At 34.8% G+C, this 27,876-nt stretch overlaps 2 protein-coding genes and 1 long non-coding RNA gene across 4 annotated transcripts in view; 2 read left to right on the top strand and 1 right to left on the bottom strand.

Annotated features, from left to right (window-relative positions):
• Sox21b (SRY-box transcription factor sox21b) overlaps positions 1-27,876 on the top strand; it is a 152,467-nt gene that overhangs the window by 4,994 nt on the left and 119,597 nt on the right. The window lies entirely within an intron of this gene.
• On the bottom strand, positions 3,506-3,825 carry LOC142234651 (uncharacterized). Its single transcript, XR_012721671.1, has 2 exons — positions 3,760-3,825; positions 3,506-3,695 (listed from the first exon to the last, which is right to left on the bottom strand). It is a non-coding gene; the product is annotated as an uncharacterized LOC142234651 (long non-coding RNA).
• Positions 9,741-11,599, top strand: D (Dichaete). The gene has a single exon (XM_075306296.1). The coding sequence runs from the start codon at positions 10,042-10,044 to the stop codon at positions 11,230-11,232; it is 1,191 nt and encodes a 396-aa protein (XP_075162411.1). The 5' UTR covers positions 9,741-10,041; the 3' UTR covers positions 11,233-11,599.

Genomic DNA, 27,876 nt, shown 5'->3' with positions numbered 1-27,876 from the left:
TTTGCCGCTAAAATCGTCATTTTTTCACTAAAGTGAAAACTAAATCAGTATTTAAAAAAGGCATACAATTATACATATTTGTTGCATATTTCTTTATAAATTGATGGGGAATAGCCCAAAGTAAATTTTAAAAAACTTTGTATTCCTTAAAATGGATTATTAAAGAAAAGTAATCGTGAAAAAAATACGATTTTAGCGGCTAAACTCGTACTTAATACCCACCTTATCAGAAAAATCTCTCATTGGAATTCATATCTTCCACAAAATAAAGTATGGATCAACCATTAGCAAGCCATTTCGCAAGCACCTTCCGTCCGATTCAGATTATTCTACCAACTTTAATGTACTTCATTTGTACAAAGAAAAAAATGTACAAATAATGTTTTATTGCCACTGGTTTTTCTATGCCATACTGCAGCATCTTTATACCTGCGTTGACCTATTGTCAGTCACCCACTAATTACAAATTGTTCGTCAAAACAAAAGTGCCTTTAATTTTATTGTTTTATGACTTTTTATGTTTTATTTGGAAGAGTAATTAGAACTTGTCATTTTTCAGCCACATTGTTTGTGACATGATTTAAGAAACAGACAATTGACAAATGTTGCTGAAATTAAAAATCATCTTGATTCTAGGAAATACCTTGCCCCTTCCCAATCGCAATGTTACAAACGTTTTATTGATGGCTAATAAACATATGTCAATATGTATATTCCGCCATTTGGCAAATAATTATAAAAAATAAGAGTTGAGGGCGCGAGATGATGAAGTGGGCATGTAGTAAACGTTAGAATTTCGAATGTAAGGACATTCCTAGCGACACGAAATCATGGAACGCTTCTGGGAAAATTAGTAATTTGAAACAAAACGTAATTTTAAGAAACAAACTCATTAAGATACGAACAAACTTCATTACAGGCGATACGAAAAACAAACAGGCGACATCCGTAGATGCCCACACCATAGGGTACAGAATAGATAGAGAACATTTAAATTTGTACTTCATAGTGAACTTTTCAATCTGACGGTGTTAATAGTTTGGTTTGACCAATATTAATTTTTTATTAAACGTTCAAGTCCATTTTGATACCGCAGCTGCACCCTAAAAAATCGCTTCTGTAACATAACCCCAAACACATTCTGCTTCAAGCATATATATTTTCAGGATTGGTCCAAACAAAATATTGTTTGTATTGTTCAAACATATTATGTTTCACCTTAGGCATACGCAGGTAGAAAAAAATTTATGATTTTTTTGTGTATGTATATATATTTAAGGCGTAAATTGGTTACTTCCATTCTTTTACTTGCAGCATAAATACTCTCTAGGTCTCTCTTTCTAAACACATATTTCTAAATTAATGTATATTTGGGATATGTTCCCAAACATGTTATGCTAGTTTATGACCAAACAATTTTTTTCATCCAAACATATGAAAAACAGTCTTTTTAGTGCCTGTGGTAAAATCGATTTTGTATCTATAAGATTCTTCTTTGAATTTGGCACAGTCTTCCTTTTAATAATGATCCTTAAATGTGGTGTTATACTAATTCAAGGATGTTGGATGTAATCGACTCTCGATTGATTGTCTTATTTTAACCCATCCATTGGTCCTTATACTTTGGTTAATGTACTTATATTAGATGTTACCTCAACCCTATAACTAGTTACGCAACTACTACATAAAAACTTGAACCCACCATGAAAGAAAATGAAGTTTTATTTAGAAAATTTTAACGCAAATATTTTACTAATTGGAGGGAGCCACCGTGAAGTGAGCCTGAAATGTCGGGCTGTCACTATAGTTCACTAAAGTGAAAACTAAATCAGTAAAACACGGCCTAAAAATATACATATTTGTTGCAGATTTTATTATAACTTGATAAGGGATAGCCCAAAGCAAATTTTCCCAAAGTTTGTATTCTTTAAAATGGATTATCAAAGAAAAGTAATAGTGAAAAAATGACGGTTTTAGCGGCTAAACTCGAACCTTTACTTTATAAAATTTCGTATTTCGGAAATATTGGAGCATGCTGGTAGAATTTTGATAACCAGTGTCTGTATATTCAAATATATTTTACTGATATAGGCGGTAGTGGAGTTTTATTTCTTCAAACTATGATTATATACCCTTGTACACGGTTGAAAAAGACTGTTTTTCATATGTTTGGCTATAAACATTATATGTTTGGAACACAAATTGTTAAACACAATATTTTTGAGTGCAAGCATATAATGTTCATAAACTAGCATAACATGTTTGGGACATATATGTTAATATGTTAGAACATATTATGTTTGGGACATAAAATGTTTGTAAATATAATATGCTTGGATGCAAACATATATTAATTTAGAAATAGCCTATAAACATATATGTGTTTAGTAGCTTGGAGCGCTATTTAACAGGGAGCGATATTGAATTAAGTTGGTGGTTGTTGCTTGTTATTACAAAATTAACATTTTATTTTTCCTTGGGCAATTGATCAGCTACTTCTTTGATCCTTACAAACTGTGTGGTCCGCTGTTCGAATCCCCGTCCGGCAAAAGGTAAAATTAAAATAAAAAAATCATACAATTGAATAATTTCTTCTACAATGTTTGTATTACAGAAAAAGGTGCTAAGAACTAAAAAATCTCGTGGAAGTGAGAAAGATGTGAGGGAATATACAATTGGGCAGAAACAAAATTTTGAGCATTCAGGTCGAAAACCTATGTTGTTAGCACCTATATTACCTGTTTATTTTCATAATTCATTATGATTGTAAATATATAAATAAATAAATAAAATTTTGAGCACAATATTGTTTGGGAGAATTTTTTTAAGCATATAATATTTTTGGGTGCAAAATGCTTCCAAACATATTATATGTCCACATAATAACATATTGTTTTTTGGAAGACAACATTATTGAATTTGGATGCAAAAATACAAAATGTTTGGAACTTAGACTACCCAAACATATATTGTTTAGACCAATATGCTTTCAAACATATTATATATTGGAAGAGATCAAACATATAAATGTTCGGGCAATACCCAAAAATGTATATGCTTGAAGCAAAATATGTTTGGGAGTATATGTTACAGAAGCGATTTTTTGTGAGCGTGTATTAAATATTCTGTTCTTCCCATCTACTCGAATTTCTTTCTTTAACCAATGTGCGCATTCATTGTAGCTCTCACCATAGACCAAGGAAGGTACACCCTCACAAAAAATCGCTTCTGTAACATATACTCCCAAACATATTTTGCTTCAAGCATATACATTTTTGGGTATTGCCCAAACATTTATATGTTTGATCTCTACCAATATATAATATGTTTGAAAGCATATTGGTCTAAACAATATATGTTTGGGTAGTCTAAGTTCCAAACATTTTGTATTTTTGCATCCAAATTCAATAATGTTGTCTTCTAAAAAACAATATGTTATTATGTGAACATATAATATGTTTGGAAGCATTTTGCACCCAAAAATATTATATGCTCCCAAACAATATTGTGCTCAAAATTTTATTTATTTATTTATATATTTACAATCATAATGAATTATGAAAATAAACAGGTAATATAGGTGCTAACAACATAGGTTTTCGACCTGAATGCTCAAAATTTTGTTTCTGCCCAATTGTATATTCCCCCACATCTTTCTCACTTCCACGAGATTTTTTAGTTCTTAGCACCTTTTTCTGTAATACAAACATTGTAGAAGAAATTATTCAATTTTATGATTTTTTTTTATTTTAATTTTACCTTTTGCCGGACGGGGATTCGAACAGCGGACCACACAGTTTGTAAGGATCAAAGAAGTAGTTGATCAATTGTCCAAGGAAAAATAAAATGATAATTTTGTAATAACAAGCAACAACCACCAACTTAATTCAATATCGCTCACTGTTAAATAGCGCTCCAAGCTACTAAACACATATATGTTTATAGGCTATTTCTAAATTAATATATGTTTGCATCCAAGCATATTATATTTACAAACATTTTATGTCCCAAACATAATATGTTCTAACATATTAACATATATGTCCCAAACATGTTATGCTAGTTTATGAACATTATATGCTTGCACTCAAAAATATTGTGTTTAAAAATTTGTGTTCCAAACATATAATGTTTATAGCCAAACATATGAAAAACAGTCTTTTTCATCCGTGTATAGACTAGAGGTGTGCACGTGAATAATCTCACGACGGAGAAATCTTATTCACGCACACTCAAGCACGATATTTTTTGGTAGGACTCACGCTTACGAAAAGAAAATTTGTACTCACGCACGAAAATCGTTTAAATGTCGTGACTCACGAATAATTTTATAGAACCTGACTGACAACGTGAGTATGATTAAAATCGAGAGCGTTATAAAACTCTTAACACCTAGGATGTCACTAAAATTATAAATTAATTCAACTCGTAAGCATTTTATGTGCGTAAGCGGGATTATTTTCGTGAGCGTGTTTTTGCGAAATTCGTTACTCACGCACATTCACGCTCACGCACGAGATTTGGTTGGTTAATCACGCACACTCTCTAGTATAGACATCTTAAGTGAATTCACTTGAGATGTCTATACCTTAATTGGTCTATGCTCTCACCCTTAGGTGGATGTTTAACTGACAATTGTGACAAATAAAACTTAAAACTGAAAATAATATTATTTTATACATACAAATTTTAATTACTCAATTTTAAAAATGGCGACATGGATTAGTAGGCCTTGAATTGGAGTCAAAAATTAAAAAAAAAAAGTACAAGACAAAGAAAATTTATGTAAAATGTACTCATTTTACAAAAATATGAACCGAATTTAAGTAAAATTTACCCATTTAAAAAACATTAAAAATATATTGTGCAAATTTCGAATTTAGTACATTCATGTACTTCATTTGTGTAAATCTTTTCTTTTTCGTTAAAGTAAGTAAATAGTAATTACTAGAGATGTGCGCGTGAATCGTTACATGCGTGAATCACGTGAGTCGTGAACACAATTCAAGTCAGCTCTCATGTGTGATTAAAAACTAACTTCCGTTTATATATGAAGTTTCTGAAAAATCACGCTAACGAACAAACCTACGTTCATGAAAAAAATCACATACGCTCAAGATTCAATTCTTTCAATTATCATCACGTCGATTATTTGAATAACTGAATTATATTCATCGCTTCTTATACTTTTACTCATTTATTGACTTAAAATCCATGCATTTATGGAACGATCGCTTGGGTAAACTTCCAGCCGGTCAATCGAAGTGTGTGGTATTAGTAGAAAGTCACTCACACAGGATGCTGTGCTAAACATTATGATAAACTCCTCTCAAGGAGGTAAGCAGGCTTTGTAATTGAAACGGGCTACTTACGTTTCGATGGAGAGGAAACTCGTTGACCCTTTTACCACATATAGATACAAGAATGTTCGCATAAATGATTTTATGTTTTGCATAGCACACACATTACCTATGAATGAAATTCAAGTGCAAGTCAAATTTTTAAAGAGCTGTTTTGTTTGAATAAAATTGGGACGATAAAAACATTTAATCGAATTTTCAAGAAACGAAGAGCATGTGATTGCCAAAAACAAAAAAGTACTAAATAGGGAGAATACGTATTTAGAAATTGTGGTGTGTTAAGAAATGGGATATTTTTCCTTCCGCGCAAACATATTCTTCCACATAAGCACTTATCCGTAAGTATATACTTGAGCTTTTGCCTTTTCAAGTACAATTAGGAAGGTATTAAAATCCCACGGTGTGTTTATAACCACAATCTCAATGGGGTAGTCGATACTTCATGGAAACTCACAACGTTCGTGAAAGCGCAGTAGCAGTTTGACTGACTTTATGACTTGTATTTCGTTGCATTTTTTTGGACCACCACCGTAGTGTTTGAGCTCACCATTTGTGATTTCCCAGATCGATCAAATTATTACGCTTGCGTGATATAATGAAAGGAATTCGTGATACCTTTTATTTTTAAACGCAATTGCTTTCGGTGGCAACATTTTGGACTGTCAATAACTTCTGAACCATTCCACATTTGCCAATAAATGTCTGATAATTAATTTCCTTATCCATAAGAACAGCGTGTAAAAATTTCTTAATACATATATATCTTTGTGGTTCGGAAAATAGAGGTTGAGGAACATTTTACATCGAATTCGTAATCCAGAACATGGGGAATATAACAAATATGTTGACATTGGGTCGTGTAAAATTTGGTATTACTTCGTGTCAGCTGCATAGAACAGCCTGCCACTTCGCAGAAGTGGCATACCAAGCATAATTACCTACCAAACCGGATGGTTTCGGTTACCATATGTCAGATTTTCATGAGTACTTCCACGTAGGCAATACATTTGTTGTTTATTTCTCGCAACTACATTGTTTGCTCATACCTCGTTCACGCTTACAATTTAGTATTAGGTATTGCTGCAGAGAACTAATTTCCTGATATACTTGTATTTCCCACAAAATAGTTCAGAATTTCTTAAATTTTTCCACAAATCGTATAACGCTAAAGAAATTTTTAAAATTTTTTCCTTCAAGCTACAAAATTTTCTTGAACTAATGAAAAAAATGAATTATGTCTAAATTAAAAATTGTTTGCTTAGCTTCCTTATATATTTGCAGTAGATAAATCCAAAAGCCCTTACATTACGGGTGTTGGATTTTTTCTCTGGCACACGGGTTACCGGATGCGCGAGTGATAGCTGTATCTCGCTGGACATTTGTGTAAACCAAATGGCTATTGACGAACTACAAATGCTGGACTATACGTGGAGACGACCCTCTTAACCCCTATTTATGAAAGACTCAATGCGTCTATCATTGAGAATTGCTGGTCCAATTTCGGCACTCTATGTTCTTCCCAAAGTTGGTGTTGTAGGGGTATATAAGATCCCCCCTCGTCATGCCACAATAGTGTCCTATCCTTATATATGTATATGTATATACCAAATCATAGCTTTTGCGCATAAACAATGACAACAAAAGCTCCCACACTAGGTCCATTGTGATTGGCTCAATGCAGAGCATGAATACAACAAAACATTCGCATACTTGCAAAGAGTGCAACAACACAACGCCAATGGCAACACAAAACAAATTCAGAGATGAATGGTAAGCAGCGTAGAAAACTCCGCACAAATGAAACAAAAGCCCCAGCCATTCGCATTCAGCAAAGAAAACAACGGAGAAACTCTTGAGCCACTCACAAATACATACACACAGACTCACTCCTCCTCATACGTAAAAACTTGCTCCAATAACTAAGGCTGTGTGTAGAACGAGAATAATGGAGTGATAAAAATTTTCTGCGATAAGAAACATTTATTAATGTACATACATAGTGGCTCCCTCGGCCATATCACGAGGGACAAGAACTATAAGGGAGCCACAGTGGTGCAATGGTTAGCATGCTCGCCTTGCATACACAAGGTCGTGTGTTCGATTCCTGCTACGACCGAACACCAAAAAGTTTTTCAGCGGGGGATTATCCCACCTCAGTAATGCTGGTGACATTTCTGAGGGTTTCAAAGCTTCTCTAAGTGGTTTCACTGCAATGTGGAACGCCGTTCGGACTCGGCTATAAAAAGGAGGTCCCTTGTCATTGAGCTTAACATGGAATCGGGCAGCACTCAGTGATAAGAGAGAAGTTCACCACTGTGGCATCACAATGGACTGAATAGTCTAAGTGAGCCTGATACATCGGGCTGCCATATAACCTAACCTAACCTAACCTAACATAAGGGACCTCAATTTTCACCTGTAGGGTGTAACAACTACTGTTTGGCACCGCTTTAGTATTTACAAGCCTAATATGCATCTCATGCATCGCTGATCGCGTGCAATTGAATTTATATAAGTTTTGGATTTTCACACACTCCTTCCTTCGCTCTTTTTAATATAATTAAGAAGACAAAATTGTGATAAATTTGAACAACATCAGCTAGTATTATTATTGACACCAATAATTGTTAAAGTATCCTATTGTTGATAAATAGTGGAAGAGGTGACAGAAGCGGCGGATGCAGCAGAAACCATGGTCGTATATCCGTGGTGACGGCAGAATGATCTGGGAGTCTTGCGTCTCAGAACACATACGAGAGGGCTATTACATTACAGCCACCGTGGGGCATGCAAACCATTGCGCGCCTTGCATACATAAGGTGGGTAATTTTTCAGCGGTGTATTATCGTCTCTCAGTAACGTTACTATGTGGTATCATTGTGAGTTTTGATAGAATGGTTCAGTATCTGAAGACAGTTACATTTACCTAATATGAGTATAGCAATGCTTAGGACTCAAAGAGAAGAGGATGCAAGGCCAATAAAGGTCACGATGGTAAAATTGGGTGAATGAGCACTAAAGAAAGATAGAGCGCAAAGAGCAAAGGTCGAAAGCCGTAAGGAGTGACCTACATAAGAAAAAAAGCTAGGTAACTACTGGATGAGAGTAGGACGATAGTCAGAATAGTGATGAACAGATACATCTGTGTAGAATAGGAGCAGAAGAAGACGAAGAGTGGGAAAATAAAACGGTTCGGCCGGTATGAACTATATTTAGCATAGCTTCTTACAGTTAGGCTATAGACGCAGCCCGTTATTTCAGGTTCACTTAAACTATTCGGTCCATTATGATATCACACGTAGTGATATCTCTTATCATTGAGTGGTGACCCATTGTATCTTTAGCTCAATGAGAAGGTCAAATCCGAATGGAAAGTTTACTTGGGAAACCGCTTGAAAAATCTTTGAAACACTCATAAATGTCACCAGAATCACTGAGAGGAGATTAACAACAGTTTGGGCTCTCGCGAAAAGAGGATCCAGGATTCCATGTCTCATGAGGGAATTAATTAATTGAGCCAGCCATTTGGTTTCTTGTGTGCTCTAACTCGACCTTTTTTTAGGAAATTAAAATGGTGGATAGATTTATATTGGAGCTATATCAAAAACTCGCATCGCAGTTACAAACAAATGGTCAATGGCTTGTATTGTTTGGTATTATAAAAGTTGCCAAACAATGAACGCTACAATAGTCATATAGAACAGAAACAAAAATGAGAAAAGTTTAATTTTAGAAACGTTTTAATTCCATGCTTTCTTCTCCATTTATCTGGAGTATGGGAAGCAAAGTTGTACATAATGAACACAACAATAGCGACAACTCAATGCCAGTTTACTCTTTCTTTGAACAAAACAAGCATAGCACAGCGCATTATTGTATTGAAACGAAACACACCTCTCAATGACGAAGATACAATGCGACAAAGTAACCAACAACACCAACCAAACAACACGCACAAATGAATAATGCACCGAACATAGGTGAACAAAAGAGACACAGGAGAGAGAAAAAAGACATACTATCCATCCATTAACTTGCCTGCCTGCGGCAGACAGGTAAACGTGAACTAAGAGTATGTATTGTCATCCCGTTCGCACCAGCGGTTCGAGCGCTTAGTAAGTACGCACATATTTCTCTCCCTACCTATTCAGTTCTAGCCAAATGATATGGATGCATAGTGTTGCGCTTGTAGCGTAGCTTCGAGTGTTTGTGTGTGTTTGTATGGTAGCAATGGGCTACCCCCAATAAATGAAGAGAAATACTCTCTATTCAGCCATTCAATTCAGCGTACATCTATGCTGAGAGAGCGTAAAGAGCAAATCAAGTCTTTCAACAAGCCCGACATATTCGGATGGAATCGTGTCGGCAGTTAGAATTTTATGATTACATCAGTGTTGAATTAGCTCTTGATTTGAACAGAGGTCGTGAAGGGACGAAGAGAAGAAGAATAGCGTGAAAGTGTTTTAACAAAAATAATAATAAAACAATAGATAAAAAGTAAAGAAAGACAAGTCAGAAACGTTGAACAAATATAAAATAATACAAGAAGTGATAATACACATAATAATATTGAATACACAAAGAAGCAATTGTGGCAGTGGTGACATAAAAACTCTAGAAACATTTCAGTTTCAATAGTCGCCTAAATAGAAATAAATAAAAAGTTATTCGAGCCTTTGCGATGGCAGCATTATCGTCACACCCGAACTACGGATTTCATTTGGGTGGACAGGGCTTGGACATCCCTACCCCAGGGGATTATGCTCCACAGAGCACAATTAGCCCAACAGACATGGACTTGAAACGCGTGATGCATTTCTCTCAGAGCAGCAGTTTGGCGGCTATTTCAGCAGCTATGGGAGGATCACCTGTAGGCGGTCACAGTGCAACTAACGGTAACTCAATTATGGGAACAGCCAGTATGGGTCACATGTCAGGCCAAGGAAACAGTCATACACTTGGATTGGGTGGAAATTTGAACCATATGCAAAGCACTGTTGGCCAGCACACTCTTTCGCCAAATTCCTCTATAGGATCGGCAGGCAGTATTGGCAGCCAGGGATCGCTTGGTGGAAATCAAGGATTACACAATGGTGGCAGCAATATTAGCCACCATCATCCGACGTCGCCTGGTCAAGAGGGTCATATAAAGAGACCCATGAATGCTTTTATGGTCTGGTCCCGATTGCAACGACGTCAGATTGCGAAAGACAATCCCAAAATGCACAATTCTGAAATATCGAAACGATTAGGAGCTGAGTGGAAGTTATTGGCCGAATCTGAGAAACGTCCATTCATCGACGAGGCAAAAAGGCTCAGAGCCCTGCACATGAAGGAACATCCGGACTACAAATATCGTCCCCGCCGCAAACCCAAGAATCCCCTGACAGGCGGACCCCAAGGAGCGCTACAAATGCAAGTAAATGCCCAACAAAAACTCGGACCTAATGCCAACCCTGGCTCCGGCTCATATAATCCATTCCACCAACTTCCGCCATACTTTGCACCATCGCATCATCTAGACCAACCCTATCCTGTTCCCTATTTCGGTGGGTTTGATCCATTGGCCCTATCCAAGTTGCACCAATCACAGGCAGCAGCAGCAGCTGCAAATCAATCACACAATGTTCTCGAAGCCCAAAAGTCCTCCCAGCTGCCCCCTACTACTTTGAGTAGTTTCTACTCCGGTATATATTCAGGCATATCTGCTCCTTCCCTGTATGCAGCCCACTCGGCGAACGCAGCTGCCGCCGGCCTTTACAACTCCTCGTCAACATCATCTCCTGGCTCATCACCCGGCACAACAACTCCCAATGCAATGGATGGACACATGGACAGTGCGTTGAGGAGACCAGTTCCAGTATTATACTAAATACCAGAGCTTTTATGTCTCAAAGACGAATGCTGACTGTCAGTCTCGCCACCAGCTACCAAGCATTCTACAAAACACACACACACACACAAATAACTAACGACAAATCTCTATTGTAAATTTACTTTTAAATTTAAGTAGTCCTAAGAGCAAGTATTTTTTAAGAATTGTGACTATTGTTTGTTGTTTTGTTTTTCTCATTTATTGTATTTTTAATTATTACCTCTATCACATTGTATTTGTCCTCCTCTATACAAAAGACACAAAAAAAAACATTCCATACAATTGTATATAACTGATGAAAAAACACTTCCAATTCCAAAAGTATTATTTAACAAAATAAAAACAAAAACTCAATTGAATTAAATTTTATCTTGTACATCTCCGTTGTGGGTAATAGTGGGTGGGTTGGCGATGGAGGCAGTTACACGGCGATTACGGTCATGTGAAGACAGTAATATTGAAAATTTCACAAAACACAAATAAATAGGAAAAATAGAACATACATACAATTAACACTGCATATAATAGGAGTCGTTGTCCGCTAATAGAGTTTCATATCTGCACAGAAAATTGTTTTCTCATTCAATCAATACGAAATTAATTTATGCAGTTAATTTTTTAATTAAAACTTCTCCAATCCCAAATATGATAGCATCAATTATAGATAAACTTGATTAAAAAAGTAATTGATTTCTTCGGCACTTTTGATCCAATTAAAAAATTATTTGATTTTGGATGACATTTTATAATTACGATTTTATAAAAGTTTATATATTCGAATGAATCTTCCGAAGGCAACCCATGTCACTAGAAACTTTCCATCACATATAACCTTCCCAATTAACACTCATTGACAAGAATTCACCACCTATGGTACCACAATGGACTTGTTAGTTAAGAGATATAGGAAATTAAAAAAAAGCACATGAATTTCAGAAAAATGCATGAAATCTTTATTCGAATCGATAGTATGGTCCATATAATTTAATGTTTGAAGATTATTTCATGGAAATGATGGACCATCCTCATAGTCGAATTTTAGTATCTCACTAATAAATGCTTCAATATTATCTTCCAATGAGTCAATGGAAGCGGTCTTGTCTGTACAGACATAAACCCACAAAAAAATAGGCTAAAGGCGCTAGACGGCCAATTGATCGGCCCTGAAAGGGAAATTAAATGTTTAGCGATATCCACTCACTCAAAATCTCCATTGCTACGCGTGCTGTGTGTGATGTGGCACCACCTTGTTCAAACTGCATAACATACAAGTCAACCTCTTGCTTTCTGGAAGTTGGATATCATCTCACGGTAGCGCTCACCAAGTACAGTTACGTTACGATTCCCATCATCTTTGAAGATACCAATCATGCCACTAGCCCTCTCTCGCCCATAGGTTAGGTGGCAGCCCGATGAATCAGGCTCACTTAGACTATTCAGTCCATTGGTGAACTTCTCTCTTATCACTGAGTGCTGCCCGATTCCATGTTAAGCTCAACGACAAGGGACCTCCTTTTTATAGCCAAGTCCGAACGGCGTTCCACATTGCAGTGAAACCACTTAGAAAACCCTCAGAAATGTCACCAGCATTACTGAGGTGGGATAATCCACCGCTGAAAAACTTTTTAGTGTTTGGTCGAAGCAGGAACCGAACCCACGACCTTGTGTATGCAAGGCGGGCATGCTAACCATTGCACCACGGTGGCTCCCTCTCGCCCATAAAGAATCTTTTCAACAACACCGAAAGAATTTTATTCGTAAAAAGAACGAGAAATTTCGTTAAAAGTACGAAATTTGTCATTGTTTTACAACCAAAGAAACTTTTCATTAAAAGTACGAAAACATTTTCGTAGTTTGTAAGAAAAAAATTCGTACTTTTTATGAAGAATCTTCGTACTTTTTATGAAAAATCTTAGTACTTGTTATGAAACAATTTCGTTCTTTTTATGAAAATGTTTCGTACTTTTTATGAAAAATTTTAGTAGTTTTTATGAAAAATTTTCGTAGTTTTTATGAAAAACTTTCGAACTTTTTTTCAAAAATGTTCGAACTTTAAAAAAAATTATAGTCGAAAGTGCATTTGGTTGTAGTTACAAGTGTGAAAAATGACATCACTACTTTACATCTTAAGTTTTTGAATAATTTTTAGTTTTATTGCTTCACTTTTTTTCATAGCGTCCTATCACCCAAATGAGAAGTAGTATAGACTTGCATAAAAAAATAGAATAAAGGAATACACTCAAAAACATTATAAAAGACAATTTAATGCCGCGAACGGAAATTTTACAACTTCAACGAAACTTCTTCGTTATTTCAAAGAAAATGTTTCGTACTTTTTATGAAGAAATTTTAACGCAGAATGTTTCGTAAAATATTCGTAAAAACTTCTTCACAAAATTCATGAAATTTGAAGAAAGTTTCGTTAAAAGTACGAACTTTTTAGGAAGAAAATTTAATGTAGAATATTTCGTAGAAGTTTATTCGAATAATGTGAAGATGTACTGCATTGAAGTTGATGATAGTAAAATAATTGGATATAACAGTATTATGTAACGTTTCAGTATCTAACGTTTTGGAATAGATTATCATTCGAATGACAATGATGATGGAACGCAAAGTATTGCCTTATAATACCTTCTCATTGCAAATCTCTAAATCCGTATAAAAATCCGCATCCAGAAGAACAATGTTTTTGTTGAGAATCGCTAGTGAACAGATTTTGGGTTCAAAATAGTCTGGGTTGGGGACAAGTAGCTGATATTTTCCTTTTTTTTGGAGAATTGCCAGAGAAAGTGGATAATCAGTCGTTTAAGTGTCATTGAAGTAGTTGCATTATGACGCTATAATGACGTTAATGCCAATTACTTCTTCAATTACCAGAAACAAGAATTGAAATATGCTTTGAATTAACCACCACTTGTGCGTACATGTACGTGTGTGTGTGGTCGTTGAATGGGTGTGTGAATGAGTTTGTGCAATACCACCATAATAAGGATCATAAAACCAGAAAACGGAATTGCTACAAAACACCCTCTAGTTGGATTTTCTGTGCTTATCACTCATTTATGAGCCATATATACGTCTGTTGGCAAGGACATTTTGAGTGTGGGGAGGAGGCGGCCGCGGCTTGTTTATACCACAAGCTTGGTGTGTTTAACGGTTTTCAAGGGGTCTATAGTAACAGGACAGATTGGTAGTTTAGTCACATTGGCAATGGTGACAGTATTAGTGACATTAGACTTTCTCGATAGGCCTAACGCAGGCTAGCATTAATTGATGGTACTTTGGGTAGGTCCAAGCTTGGGATGGGTGTTTATGTATATGTGGGTGTTATCAAGCCAAACGGAAAACTACCACCGTTGACATTTGGAAAAATTTAATAAGAGGCATGATTTTATGTTACATTAGCAATTTGCCAGCCATCGTGACTGTGGATTGAGGTGGGAATACAGCTAGAATCATGGCATTTCAATGAAAACATCTTGGAAAAACATTGAGGACACTAACATATTTGTCAATGTAATAATAATATAGTGATTGTTATTCGATATACAGTGATCTGTTGTCTTTTCGTTTTACATAAATGCGATATTGGAATATAATATCTCCATATGATATCACATTATCGTTTTAGAAATTCGCCCTAAATATGTGTATTATTCATAGTTTAATACTCATAAGAAGTCCAAAGACCAAAGCAAGTTTGGAAAAAAAATTTTCATGACATAAAATGGGTCATGCTCGTTTGTCCGTAATGCAAAGAAGAAACGTTGGTCACAGGATCATAGTCGAAGAGCAAAGTAGTATGATTGGGCATTTGTTTGCGACGACCATGTAACATTTTCGCCACAATTATGTGTATATATAGTTAATAAAAATCACAGGGTTGTCCCATAAAAACCTTGTCGTTGAGATAAACAGAGAATCGGGTAGTACTCATTGGTGAGAAAGAAGTTCACCACCGGTAGTTCCACAATGGACTGAATAGTCCAAGTGAGCCTAAATAACGGGTTACCGCCAGGGTTGGTCTGTCGCAAACTGTGACTTTTGCGACATACGTTTACGACGGTATAATACGTATGTCGCAAAAGTCGTAAACCTAGTGTAGAAAACCTAATTTTGAATTAAAGAAATTGTGAATATGTTTTAATTTAATTTAGTTAAGCTTCCCGATAAAAGGTATGCAAAAAATGCTTTGTATTGTATTTATTCAAAACTCTACTAGATTTACATCTCTCATTCACAACTTCAAACAATTCTTGGTTTTCGTGGCCCATAATGTCCATCCAAGCGTTAGTTGCATCAACGAATGACTACCTACAATTTTGAAAATGTTTAATTAGTATGGAAATTGGCTCTAATAAGCCAAAATGTGATTTTATAAAATTCTGTCTAAACAGCAATTAAATTATGCAAAACATAAGTAATTTTTCTTCCTTCCAGTTTCTGCAGTAATTTGTGAAAAGTTAACTATGAGCGAGTACCAACCGTCACGTTTACTGCACCATCGAGTAGTTCATAGTAATTTTGGCTTCGAGTTTCCAATTGAAATAACTCTATTCTCAAGTTTTTTAAACTCGTTAATAATTTTACATTCCTGAGAATTGAAACTTCTTCGCATATATCATTATCATTCACGTCCTAGCTGAAGCGTCTCAAGTATTTGGAGTTTGCGTCGTTTTGCTACTTTTCCTACATTTACGACGTGTATATGACGTTTACAACTTTACGACAGTCGCAAACCTTAAAAACTTTGATACAGACCATCTCTGGCTACCACTATACCTAACCTTCAACATGGTCACCATCTACAATGTTATCTTCGATTAAATTTTTGTTTTTCAAAAAGTGGACCTAACTTAAAGGCCGGTACTATGTTCGATTTTGGGTTGAAATTTTTGCATTTACTTTCTTCAGATAGTTCGTTTCAAAGCAAATATTTTAACTCAATATGTGTACAGTTTCTTTTTCGTCAAGATTTAACAGGAATGTGTTGATTTTCATTTATAAGTATAATTATTTTTGAAGAAGTAATCGCGAAAATAATGTGATTTTCAACTCGAAACCGAACCGAACATAGTTCCGGCATTAACATAATAAATACAAATAATTTAGAAAAATTGTTATTTCACCAATTCCATTGCCTTTTTAATTTTGTACATAAGAACATAAACTGTTTTATACGCTCTATTTCAGTTTACTTTCAATAATATCCCACAAATATTCTCTCCAAATCTACGTTATATCCCCATGAAATGTAAGAACGCATACGTGCTTGTAAGTGCAAACAAAAACAATTAAAAAAATGAAATATTTTCTTTTCTTTTTTGTTTTTCAAAAAGTGGACCTAACTTAAAGGCCGGTACTATGTTCGATTTTGGGTTGAAATTTTTGCATTTACTTTCTTCAGATAGTTCGTTTCAAAGCAAATATTTTAACTCAATATGTGTACAGTTTCTTTTTCGTCAAGATTTAACAGGAATGTGTTGATTTTCATTTATAAGTATAATTATTTTTGAAGAAGTAATCGCGAAAATAATGTGATTTTCAACTCGAAACCGAACCGAACATAGTTCCGGCATTAACATAATAAATACAAATAATTTAGAAAAATTGTTATTTCACCAATTCCATTGCCTTTTTAATTTTGTACATAAGAACATAAACTGTTTTATACGCTCTATTTCAGTTTACTTTCAATAATATCCCACAAATATTCTCTCCAAATCTACGTTATATCCCCATGAAATGTAAGAACGCATACGTGCTTGTAAGTGCAAACAAAAACAATTAAAAAAATGAAATATTTTCTTTTCTTTTTCTCAAACAATGTTTTAAGAGCATAATGTTTTTTATGGACAAATATTTTTTCTCGCCAAACATAACATGTTTGCCGAATTCATATACGTAATCTCCGGCAAAATAACATGGTTGCGACAAATATTTTACATGTTACCAATACAAAAATAACATTTTGCTCTTGAAACATGCTTCTCTGAGTGAACGACCATTTCTAATTTTTCTTTCGGTTGAGCTACATATCAAACCGTAGTGCACGCAGAGAGTCATTATTTCAATCTTACGAAAAAAACCCAAAAACATTGTCAATGTTCCCTAAAACTCTTTTGTAGTATCCATACTTGTATCACTTTTCTTGAAATGCTTACTAAACTGTCTGGAACGCCATCAAAATTGGCCCCTTTAGAAGGAAGAAGTTTATTTATCATTGGAATCCACTCATTGATACAGGAGAAATATCCCTTTGCTCCAAAGAAACAAAAACAAATGTCGAATCTCACTTCTATCATAAATCAAACGCTATTCTTTGGAAGATTTTGTTTTTAAAATTTTGTGACATGACTCCAGACAAAATGAACAAAAAATATAACAACTCTCATTGGCAGGTACGACTCCACGAAAATGGCTCTCTTCTTCGAGAGTATCTGGTGTTGCTTTGTGCCAAGCCGTGGAAAAAGGACTTCAAATGAATAATAAAAATATGCGATTAATTAAAAATTCATAAATGAGTGGAAAATATGAATGAATGTATTAAACGTACCGTTCACCCATTAATTCATTCGCTGCAACGATTGTATGCTGCTCTTTAGGACAACATGTAAAAAATCTAATTAAATCAAATTAACATGAAATGATGACAAATTTATGCAAATCGCTAATTCATCATTGGCAGGCTTAGAAGTGGTTCAGTGATTCAGAGAAAATGCCAACTGTGCCGTTGCTAAGAGTTTCATTTCTATGGAGGATGGATCACACACACTCGTACATAAATACGGATATGCATGAGTTGGAATCTTTGGTGGTCTTTAGGATAAATGGTTGTTGACAGTAATTGGGGATACGTAAGATGGCGTAGCAACGTGTGAAGCTGAGATTTGAAAATATTTCAGAGTTCAAAAAACCTAGCCATCCAACAAAAAAGTTTGAGTATATTTTTGAATTAATTTTTAACTGCAGTTTCGACATGGAATCACTATTTCCTCCGATATAGAGTCTATGGTTTGCTAATTACCATCAATGTTGGTGGGTACCATTATAAACACTGAGTAGTCATAGCTTTGGTTGCAAGAAAGACTAACCCTTCGTGGCCAAGGATTTTATTGCATTCCAAAAGGATAAAAAAATAATAACAATGACACTATCCGGTGGCTCATAATTCATACGTCACTGAGCCTTGACGATTCACACAATGTGCTCGGATGTTTTGTATATGTGGTACCGCCCCCCTGCCGAGATCCAAGAGGAAACAAATTACGCTCGCGAGCAGTTAGCCAAATATGATGGTGTCTCTCGCTGCTAGTGGAAGCACTTGTGATTCCCATTAGTTGGCCGCGTTTACACTCACAAAAGAAACATTTTTTGTCCGTCCTACCATGCAAACCGGACCTTAGAACTGACAACGACAAACAATGGCATCGAATGGGTGGATTAGGATAACCCAAGGAAAAGCAACACAACCACTAAGCAGCAATAAAGTAAGTGTAGCAATAACAACGACACTCGACCCGGCTCGACACAACACTGCGACGGAAGCAATAAGCAATGTGGAAAGTCGTTGGCTAGCTGCGGTGGCCATAAATAAATGCTATTGCTGAAAAACAACACAGGGAAGTCTCTATTGCAAGTCTCGTGTGATCGCCATGTCACGTCCATTGTCTGTGCAACAATTAATGAATGTAATAAGTGTGTTTGTGCGTGTGTACAAATCTACACAATTGTGCATATTTATTTAATTTTATGAATTATAAGAGCCAACAACCACGCCCCTCCCGGGCCATTAATCATTAATAAAATGATAACAGTCATCTAACCCAAAGGACCCCCGCTTGACTTATTTGTGTGCTCTACGAATTTCTTCTAAGACGGACCTGTAGTCTATCGTCCACTACACCAAAGTGGATGAATCTATTCACTGGGTACTTTTGATTATTGGTTGGCATTTGCGGCTTCATCCCCCAAGGATGAAGAAAAAAATCTGGTCACTTTCTCGTCTATAAAAGACTCGTAAACTTGAAAGATTCATCGATGATTTTCAATTATTTTGCGTTTGATTACTCTATTAGAGGATGGGAAGAACAAAGGTGAAGACTCTTCGTTGTTCATTAATGATATTCATTTTCCATTGTTTGCATTTCATCATTAAATCAAAACACCTCTCATTTCATTTCCATTTCATGCGATCCGATCCGGTCCTCCGACCAAAACAACGACCATTCGCTTATTTCGCCAGTTATTTATTCGAATATACATACGGAGCATATGGATGTGTGGTGTGTGAGTGAGTGTGTGATCAAAAGTGTGAATGGGAAATGTGCAAGTGTATCTATTAGCGCGAGGAAACACAAGGCATTTGTGTGAGAAACGAGATCGAATATCAAAATTACTGGATGAAGAGGGGAGGTGGGAAACTCATTTCCCATTCCATCACAATGGCCGATAAATTAGTAAATAATGGACCTCATTATATTGTTTTTTTTTTGTGTTCTTTATGACTTTTATTGTTTACAAAAGATCATGGACACAGGCTCGCATACATCATCCATCCAAGCATGGAAAGCATGTTTAGGCCAAACAGATATTCAACCGTATGAAGTAGATATGTGTGTACACATCGTCATCCGAACATCGGGAGAACCGAGCATTACAAAAAGGGATTCGTCGAGATGGTTTACGACATTGGCATAAACTCCCTATCTTCGAAAGGAATTTGCTAATGTTTATCTATGTATTTCTAAACATTAGAGTTTTATAGAGTGGATGGACATTTTGGTGGGGCTAACAAGACTTAAACATATAATGCTTATTTAGAGCACATAATTGTCGCAAAAAGCCTGTGCTTTGTCCTTGTGAGAACAGTTTTCTGGCAGAAAAATACGGTGACAATAAGCATTGAAATACAGGTTGGTGGGGGAAATCTTGCAACAGTTTTTCGTGACTATTCATTTTTGCATCGAAAAAAGGACTTTTATCATTCGCATATAGATACACATATGGTCAAAATAGTAAGTACACGTTGGCACTTTTTCTTCTTTGTCCCAACTCTAACATATTTTTTAATTTGGTGTTGTAAATACGTCATTTAACTAAAGCTCAATATTGGCAGCACTGATTCAAAAAGAAAAAAAAAACGCAAAAATGTCATTAGTATTGTTTCCTATGTCCTCTTTGTGATGAAGCGCTTTATTTGGTTGGTCAAACAATAAGTACATTGCGCGTTTTTATATGAAAATGTTTAAATTTTGCAAAAAGTTTGTTATTGTGTTTTTAGTGGCGACGAATTGAATGCAAATTTAATAAAAATTAGTTGCTATATGAACCGAAAAAGTCACTGTAGTAGAAAAGAAAAAACTGGTTTTAGCTCTAAGAATTGAGGGAAAATCTCTTTGAACGACCGTCAAATTTTTGAAGAGATCGTTACTTTGTGTCCAAAAATCCCTAAAGAAAAGAAGTTCTGCGAAACCACGTGGAAAAACAAGCAAGACACTTCGAAAAACAGATACTTTTTTTGTCATAAAAAATACCCTTTCAAATCATCCAGACAACTTTCTGTTGGCAGTTAGTGTATGCCAAATTACCAGAAAAGTTTCTATGCTAAGGAAAAAATTTCAAGATGAGACTATGCTTCGCCAGAAAACATTATAGGTGGTCAGGAACGGTAGGTGAGAGAAAATGGCGCAATATATTGTGGAGCAATGAAACTAAAAAAATATTCCGAAATGGTAGTAGTCGTAATGTTCTTCGACCCCAAGGAAAAAAATTGCATATGCGCTTCACAAAAATTACGGTTAAGCATGGGGTCGGGAAAATAGTGGTATGGGGCTGTTTTGTCTGGTATGGCCTAGGTCGAATCTATTGCATTACTTATAAAATGACCCTGTTCGAATATAGATATATATTGGAGAACACTATGCTGTCGTACGAAGAAGAAAACATACCTCTAAGGTGGGTGTTTCAACAAGGCAACGATACTAAACACACTTCTCGCTTTATTAAAAATTGGTTCCAAGACAATGACATAATCCTTCTATATTGGCCTACTCAGTCACTAGACCCTAAACCCATTGAAAACCTTTGGGGAGAGTTAAATACAGAATTGGGAATGAAACATTTAAAAATAGGCAACAACTTTGGAATTTTGTGCAGATAACATGGTATGGAAACTCAGATGGAACCAGTCGGAAGCTTGTAAGCAGTATGTCGAAGCGAGTATAAAATGTTATCAAAATAAAATTGGATACACCGGTTATTGATAATGTAGCAAAAATATGTTCAATTTAAAAAAAAAAATTAAGTAGACCTGTATATTTTACGATTTAGAAAATGTACTTATTATTTTGTCCATTCATTTTTGACTCTTACTATGCCTTATTTGGATTAGCCTTTCATTTCACTTGTCTTTTCCAGAAAATTATTTACTTTTAAGTTAAATGTATGCCATTAATATGAATTATAGACTTTATTTTGCTTTTCAATAGATATATTTCTTAAATTTACCATGGAACGTAAAAAAAAACTCTACTGTGCTTATTAATTGACAACATTGCATGCCTTTTTTGTTTATTTTTTCAAATTGTTTGCCGTAAAAAGAATTTTATTAATTCTTGGAGTATATACACCCTCAAAAAAAATCGCTTCTTTAACATATGTTCCAAACATATTTTGCAGGAAGCACATATATTATTGGATACTGCCGAAATATTAATATGTTTGTTTTATGTGGACATATTATATGTTTGGAAGCATTTTGAGCCCAAAAATATTATATGCTTGGAAGAATTTTCCCCAAAGAAGATTGTGATCATTCCTTCACATAATTTTCACTTCCACGAAATTTTTAGTTCTTGGCACCTTTTTCTGTAATACAAATAATGTTGAAGAAATTATTCAATTTTATAATTTTTTTTAATTTTACCTTTCGCCTGGGCGGAGAATCGAACCGAGGCCCATACAGTTTGTAAGCCAACACACTATCCACTGGGCTATGTAGTATTTATAGTCACCAGTAGACAATTATCGTTACAAGTTACATTTATATAGCATACTTTGCAGCGCCCACGAGCCCATGCAAACATAACATTATTTAAAAGAAACATACATTTGTTGGCCACGTGGAGCAGTGGTTAGCATGCCTGCCTTGCATGCAAAGGGTCGTGGGTTCAATTCCTGCTCCGACCGAACCAATTTTTTTTTTGCAATTTAGACATTTATACTATATTAAATTTTTATAATGAAACTTCGAAATGTGGGTTATTAAAAATTTACAGTCCCCACATACATAAAATTCTCCTCTCAAGGCGAAAACACATGCTGTTTTTTTTTCAAATCTCTATGCTCTTGGTTCCGAATGTCTATTCTCTTTACTCCGAATACTCATTCTAATATTCAAATTAAATAATATTTAGACTTAAGCATATAAAATTTTTGGCCTTATCATAAAGCAGTTTTCCGAAACAACATACAACCATTTCACAGAAATTGTAAACATATATATGTTTGCTCGAAATTTGTAAATTTATATATGTTTACATTCACACATATTATTTTTATGAAACATTCATACCCCAAATATAATATATTTTAACATATTAACATATGTGTCCCAAACATTTAGTGTTAGTTTAGGAACATTACATGTTGGCACTTAAATATATTGTGTTTAAAAATTGTGCCCGAAACACATTTTGTTTATATCGGAACATATGAAAAACACATTTTTCTAACAGTGTAGACACAATTTTAATTTTCCTCAGTCAGAATCCACATTTTTCTAAATTGTATAATTTATTTGCAGTTACTTGTATGTGTGCGTTTTTAAGAAAAAAAATGAGTGCAAAAAATATTTGATGTTAACTTGCATGCATTTTTGAGTGAAGAAATAAATTTTCGAAATTATTTTCTATATTTTTGTCAAATGACGTCGTTTATTCGCCGGCAAAAACTAAACTTGAATTTTGGTTTGGTTGCTTTTGGTGAACTGATTTTTATTTCGTGACTACATGTACAATTGTCTAATGATGAATCTTGATTTTCCTGTCTGAGATTAGATAATATCATTCGGTTGCAAGTATTTGAAATGTATTTGTATATTCATCTTGGGGTCACTTGTTTCTAATTTTTTTTGTTTTGCCCAGAATCACACAATGATTGTTTTGAGAGAGTTCTAACAAAGTTATCTTTTATTTCATATAAAAATGTATAATGAAAATTCTGTCACTGCTATTCTTCATTCGTCCACCTATGTACATACTTATTGACTATAATATTGAAAGTCTCTTAGTTGCACTGAGCGCTATGCTTAAAAAACATCTGCTCAAATAACTTGCTGATAAATAGAACACCATAGAGAGTGAACGAAAAGTGGAATAGACAATAACCGGCATTTTAGAGGTTGCCTACACTAGAGGTGTGCACGTGACACACATCAATTTTTGCGACTCACGTGAAATTCGGCGTTACTATGTGTGAATATGAAAAATAAACATACATCCCCAAAAAAAATCACTTCTATAACATATACCCCAAACACATTTTGCTTCAAGCATATATATTTTCAGGATTGGTCCAAACAAAATATTGTTTGTATATTTCAAACATATTATGTTTAACGTTAGGGCATACACTGGTAGAAAAAAAAAATTTATGAAATTTTCTTTGTGTGAATATATTTTTAAGGCGCCAATTGGTTACTTCCATTATTTTACTTGCAGCATACTCTCTAGGTCTCTCTTTCTAAACACATACACGCTCAAAAAAATCGCTTCTGTAACATATACCCAAACACAAACATAATATGTTAACTATATGTCCCAAACATGTTATGCTAGCTTATGAACATTATATGCTTGCACTTAAAAATATTGTGTTAAAAAATTTGAGTTCCAAACATATAATTTTTACACCCAAACATATGAAAAACAGTCTTTTTCGTCAGTGTAGTTGATATTTCTGGAAAAACTCGCTCAAACACAAACTCACGGCTGTAAGGAAGTAGATCTTGGAGTCGAAGAATTGTGGATTTCAATTCAATATAAAGAGTAATCAACAAGTTCGGTTCGTGATAAAGTTGGTAAATGCATAGTGCGCAGCGAATGAGTAAGTGATTTTTCGTGACTCTGATTTATGTATTAGCCACGTGCTCATCTCGTTGAATGTGTCTCATTTGGGGACTAGAAAAGGTCAAGCGCATTTTTGGACTTTTCTTAAAGTTCTATTGCTAGGTTATGATAAATTAACTGCAATTTGAGTAAGAATACAACTAATCTTTTTTATACCCACCACCATAGAATGGTGACGGGGGTATAATAAGTTTGTCATTCCGTTTGTAACACATCGAAATATCGATTTCCGACTATATAAAGTATATATTCTTGATCAGGGAGAAATTCGAAGACGATATAACGATGTCCGTCTGTCTGGCTGACTGGCTGTCTGTCTGTCTGTCTGTTGTAATCGCACTACAGTCTTCAATAATGAAGCAATCGTGCTGAAATTTTGCACAAACTCGTCTTTTGTCCGCAGGCAGGTCAAGTTCGAAGATGGGCTATATCGGTTCAGGTTTTGATATAGTCCCCATATAAACCGACCTCCCGATTTGGGGTCTTGGGCTTATAGAAATCGTAGTTTTATCCAATTTTAAATCTAGAGGTATTTTATGACCATAAAGAGGTGTGCCAAAAATGGTGAGTATCGGTCCATGTTTTGGTATAGCCCCCATATAGACCGATCTCCCGATTTTACATCTTGGGCTTATAGAAACGAAAAATACGAAAATTTGAGACAATTTTTCTACTGTATGTTTCTAGTAAATGGACATTTATATAAAAACTATAGCTGATACTCTTTCGGGTTCTTTTTTGTATTTTTTCTCACACTTTGATAGATATTGTAGGCCAATAGCGCTCATTTTCTTGGGCTTATAGAAACCGCAGTTTTTATTCAATTTACTTGAAATTGGAAATCTAGAGGTATTGTAGGACCACAAATACGTGTGCCAAAAATTGTGAGTATCAGCCCATAGTTTGGTATAGCCCCCATATAGACCGATCTCCCGATTTTACTTCTTGGGCTTATAGAAACCGCAGTTTTTATCCCATTTACCTGAAATTGGAAATCGAGAGGTACTTTAGAACCGTAAAGAGGTGTGCCAAAAATGGTGAGCATCGGTCCATGTTTTGGTATATATAAACCGAGCTCCCGATTTGGGGTCTTGGGCTTATAGAAACCGTAGTTTTTATCCAATTTGCCTGAAATTGAAAATCTAGAGGTACTTGAGGACCATCAAAAGGTGTGCCGAAAATGGTCCGTATCGTTCCATGTTTTGGTATAGCCAAATCTGGCTATACCAAATAAATCCAGAATCTGATATAGTCCTCATTGCGTAGAAACTTCTACGAAAGACTGTCATTCATAATCGAATTACTTGGGTTGTGGTGTCTTAAAACTTCTTAACATCGTTTTCTAAATTGTGAGTTAGTCCATACGTGGTATATATTATATATATAGTCCTCATAGGTGAAATCTTTAAATTTATCTTCTGGAAGTGTCCTCAAGTCCTCCTGAAATTTCAAAGGAAACCCTAATATTTGATTAAATAGGGCTGTCGTCGACTGGCAAACATTTGTCAGCGCTGTGACTCGGCGGCTTTATTTTATTGTCCGCCGCCGTCGGAGGCAAAAATTTAGTGTCAGCCGCCACCGACAAAAATGGGTCGGTTTCATTCTCTGATTTCTACTAAGTACATGCATATACGGTTCATAAACTAGGAAAAAAATGTTTGGGACATATATGTTAGATCATATTATGTTTGGGACAATATTCTCAAATATAATCTCTCTGGATGCAAACATATATTAATTTATAAATTTCGTATAAACGTATATATGTTTAGAAACGTTAGAGAAAGAATAGAGGAAAACGATAAAGACGACGGAGATAGATAATGAAATACATGTAAAGATATGTAAAATTGCACGCTTAGTTACATTCATGATTGCTTATCCACTAACATATTTTGTATATAAATAAAATTTTCAGATGTAATATTCCAATAAATATATTTAAGACATTTCGAAAACAAATGTTTGGAATCTGTAGTTAACAATTTGGGACCCTAAAAAAGATTAGGTTGAAACATAATATGTGTGCACAGTGCAAACAAACAGAATATGTTTGGGAGTATATGTTACAGAGGCGATTTCTTTTTTGAGGGTGTGGTGAAAGATTAAATGCATCCACAGATTGGCAGTTGTGTTAGGTATTGAACTCGTTCTTTGTGGCAGTTGTCAATTGTTTGCTTTTCCACCTATCCACCATTATCGATGTTCAATAATGTCGGTACATATTTTAATTGCAATGTGGTGCAAGCCAACGAATGTTAGAAAGTCTCTATGAACACATGTACATACACTGAAAAAAATATTGTAGTGAGGTCAAAGATTTCATGTCTTTAAAATACGAATGCAAATTTTGCTTAGCATAGAAGACGCATTTCTCTAATATAAAGTTTTATCCTTGTCCAAAAGTCGATAAACTTTTCAATGAAGTCATATTGTCCTTATAATCATGTGAGTGATTTCGCTTAAAAATGGGTATCATAAACCGAAAGAATGTTTGGGCTAAGGTCAACTTGACTTTAATAATTCAGAAAAATTCTTTAAATTTAGTGAAATTGTCTTTAAAATTGTTGTCTTTTTGCATCTTGACTACAAAGAAAAAATCGTTTAAATATAGGACATGTTTTTCAACACCTTATTTTAAAGGCGTTTTTACTTGAAACATTGCATAATTTCTACTGGAAATCGAGTCTTAATTTGGAAAATAAAGTTGTCGTTAACTTGTTTTTAAATGACTTTGATAGCATATGAAGAAACAAAGCTGAACAAGTATATACGGCCGTAAGTTCGGCCAGGCCGAATCTTATGTACCCTTCACCATGGATTGCGTAGAAACTTCTACGAAAGACTGTCATTCACAATCGAATACTTGGGTTGTGGTATCTTAAAACTTATTAACATCGTTTTCTAAATTGTGAGTTAGTCCATACGTGGTATATATTAGACAAAAAAGTTATGTACACACCCTCAAAAAAAAAAATCGCTTCTTTAACATATGTTCCAAACATATTTTACAGGAAGCACATATATTATTGGATACTGCCGAAACATTAATATGTTTGTTTTATGTGAACATATTATATGTTTGGAAGCATTTTGAGCCCAAAAATATCATATGCTTGGAAGAATTTTTCCCAAAGACGGTTGTGCTCATTGCTTCCACGAAATATTTTAGTTCTTTGCACCTTTTTCTGTAATACAAATAATTTTGAAGAAATTATTCACACAGAAAAAAAAGTGTCTCGTAAATTTAAGAAAATTTTTACAATAATTTATTACAAGAATTTTCCAGAATTTTAGTTCATTTTTCGCATCTTCAACGAAAATTAACTACTCGGAAGGAAATTTTACAAGTTCTAAGTAGCAATCGTTTAGTTCATGGCCTACAAAATACGATGGAAATTTCCTTAAAAAATTTCTTAACTGGTAGTTAAAAATTCGTTTGTCATGCTATAAAACTACTTGTGAAATGTAAAGTATTTTGTAAATAATAAGTGCAATTTACTATAAG

This window comes from Haematobia irritans, chromosome 4 (genome assembly GCF_050003625.1).
Source record: "Haematobia irritans isolate KBUSLIRL chromosome 4, ASM5000362v1, whole genome shotgun sequence".
NCBI lineage: Eukaryota > Metazoa > Arthropoda > Insecta > Diptera > Muscidae > Haematobia > Haematobia irritans.
This window is presented reverse-complemented; position numbering and strand designations above follow the sequence as displayed.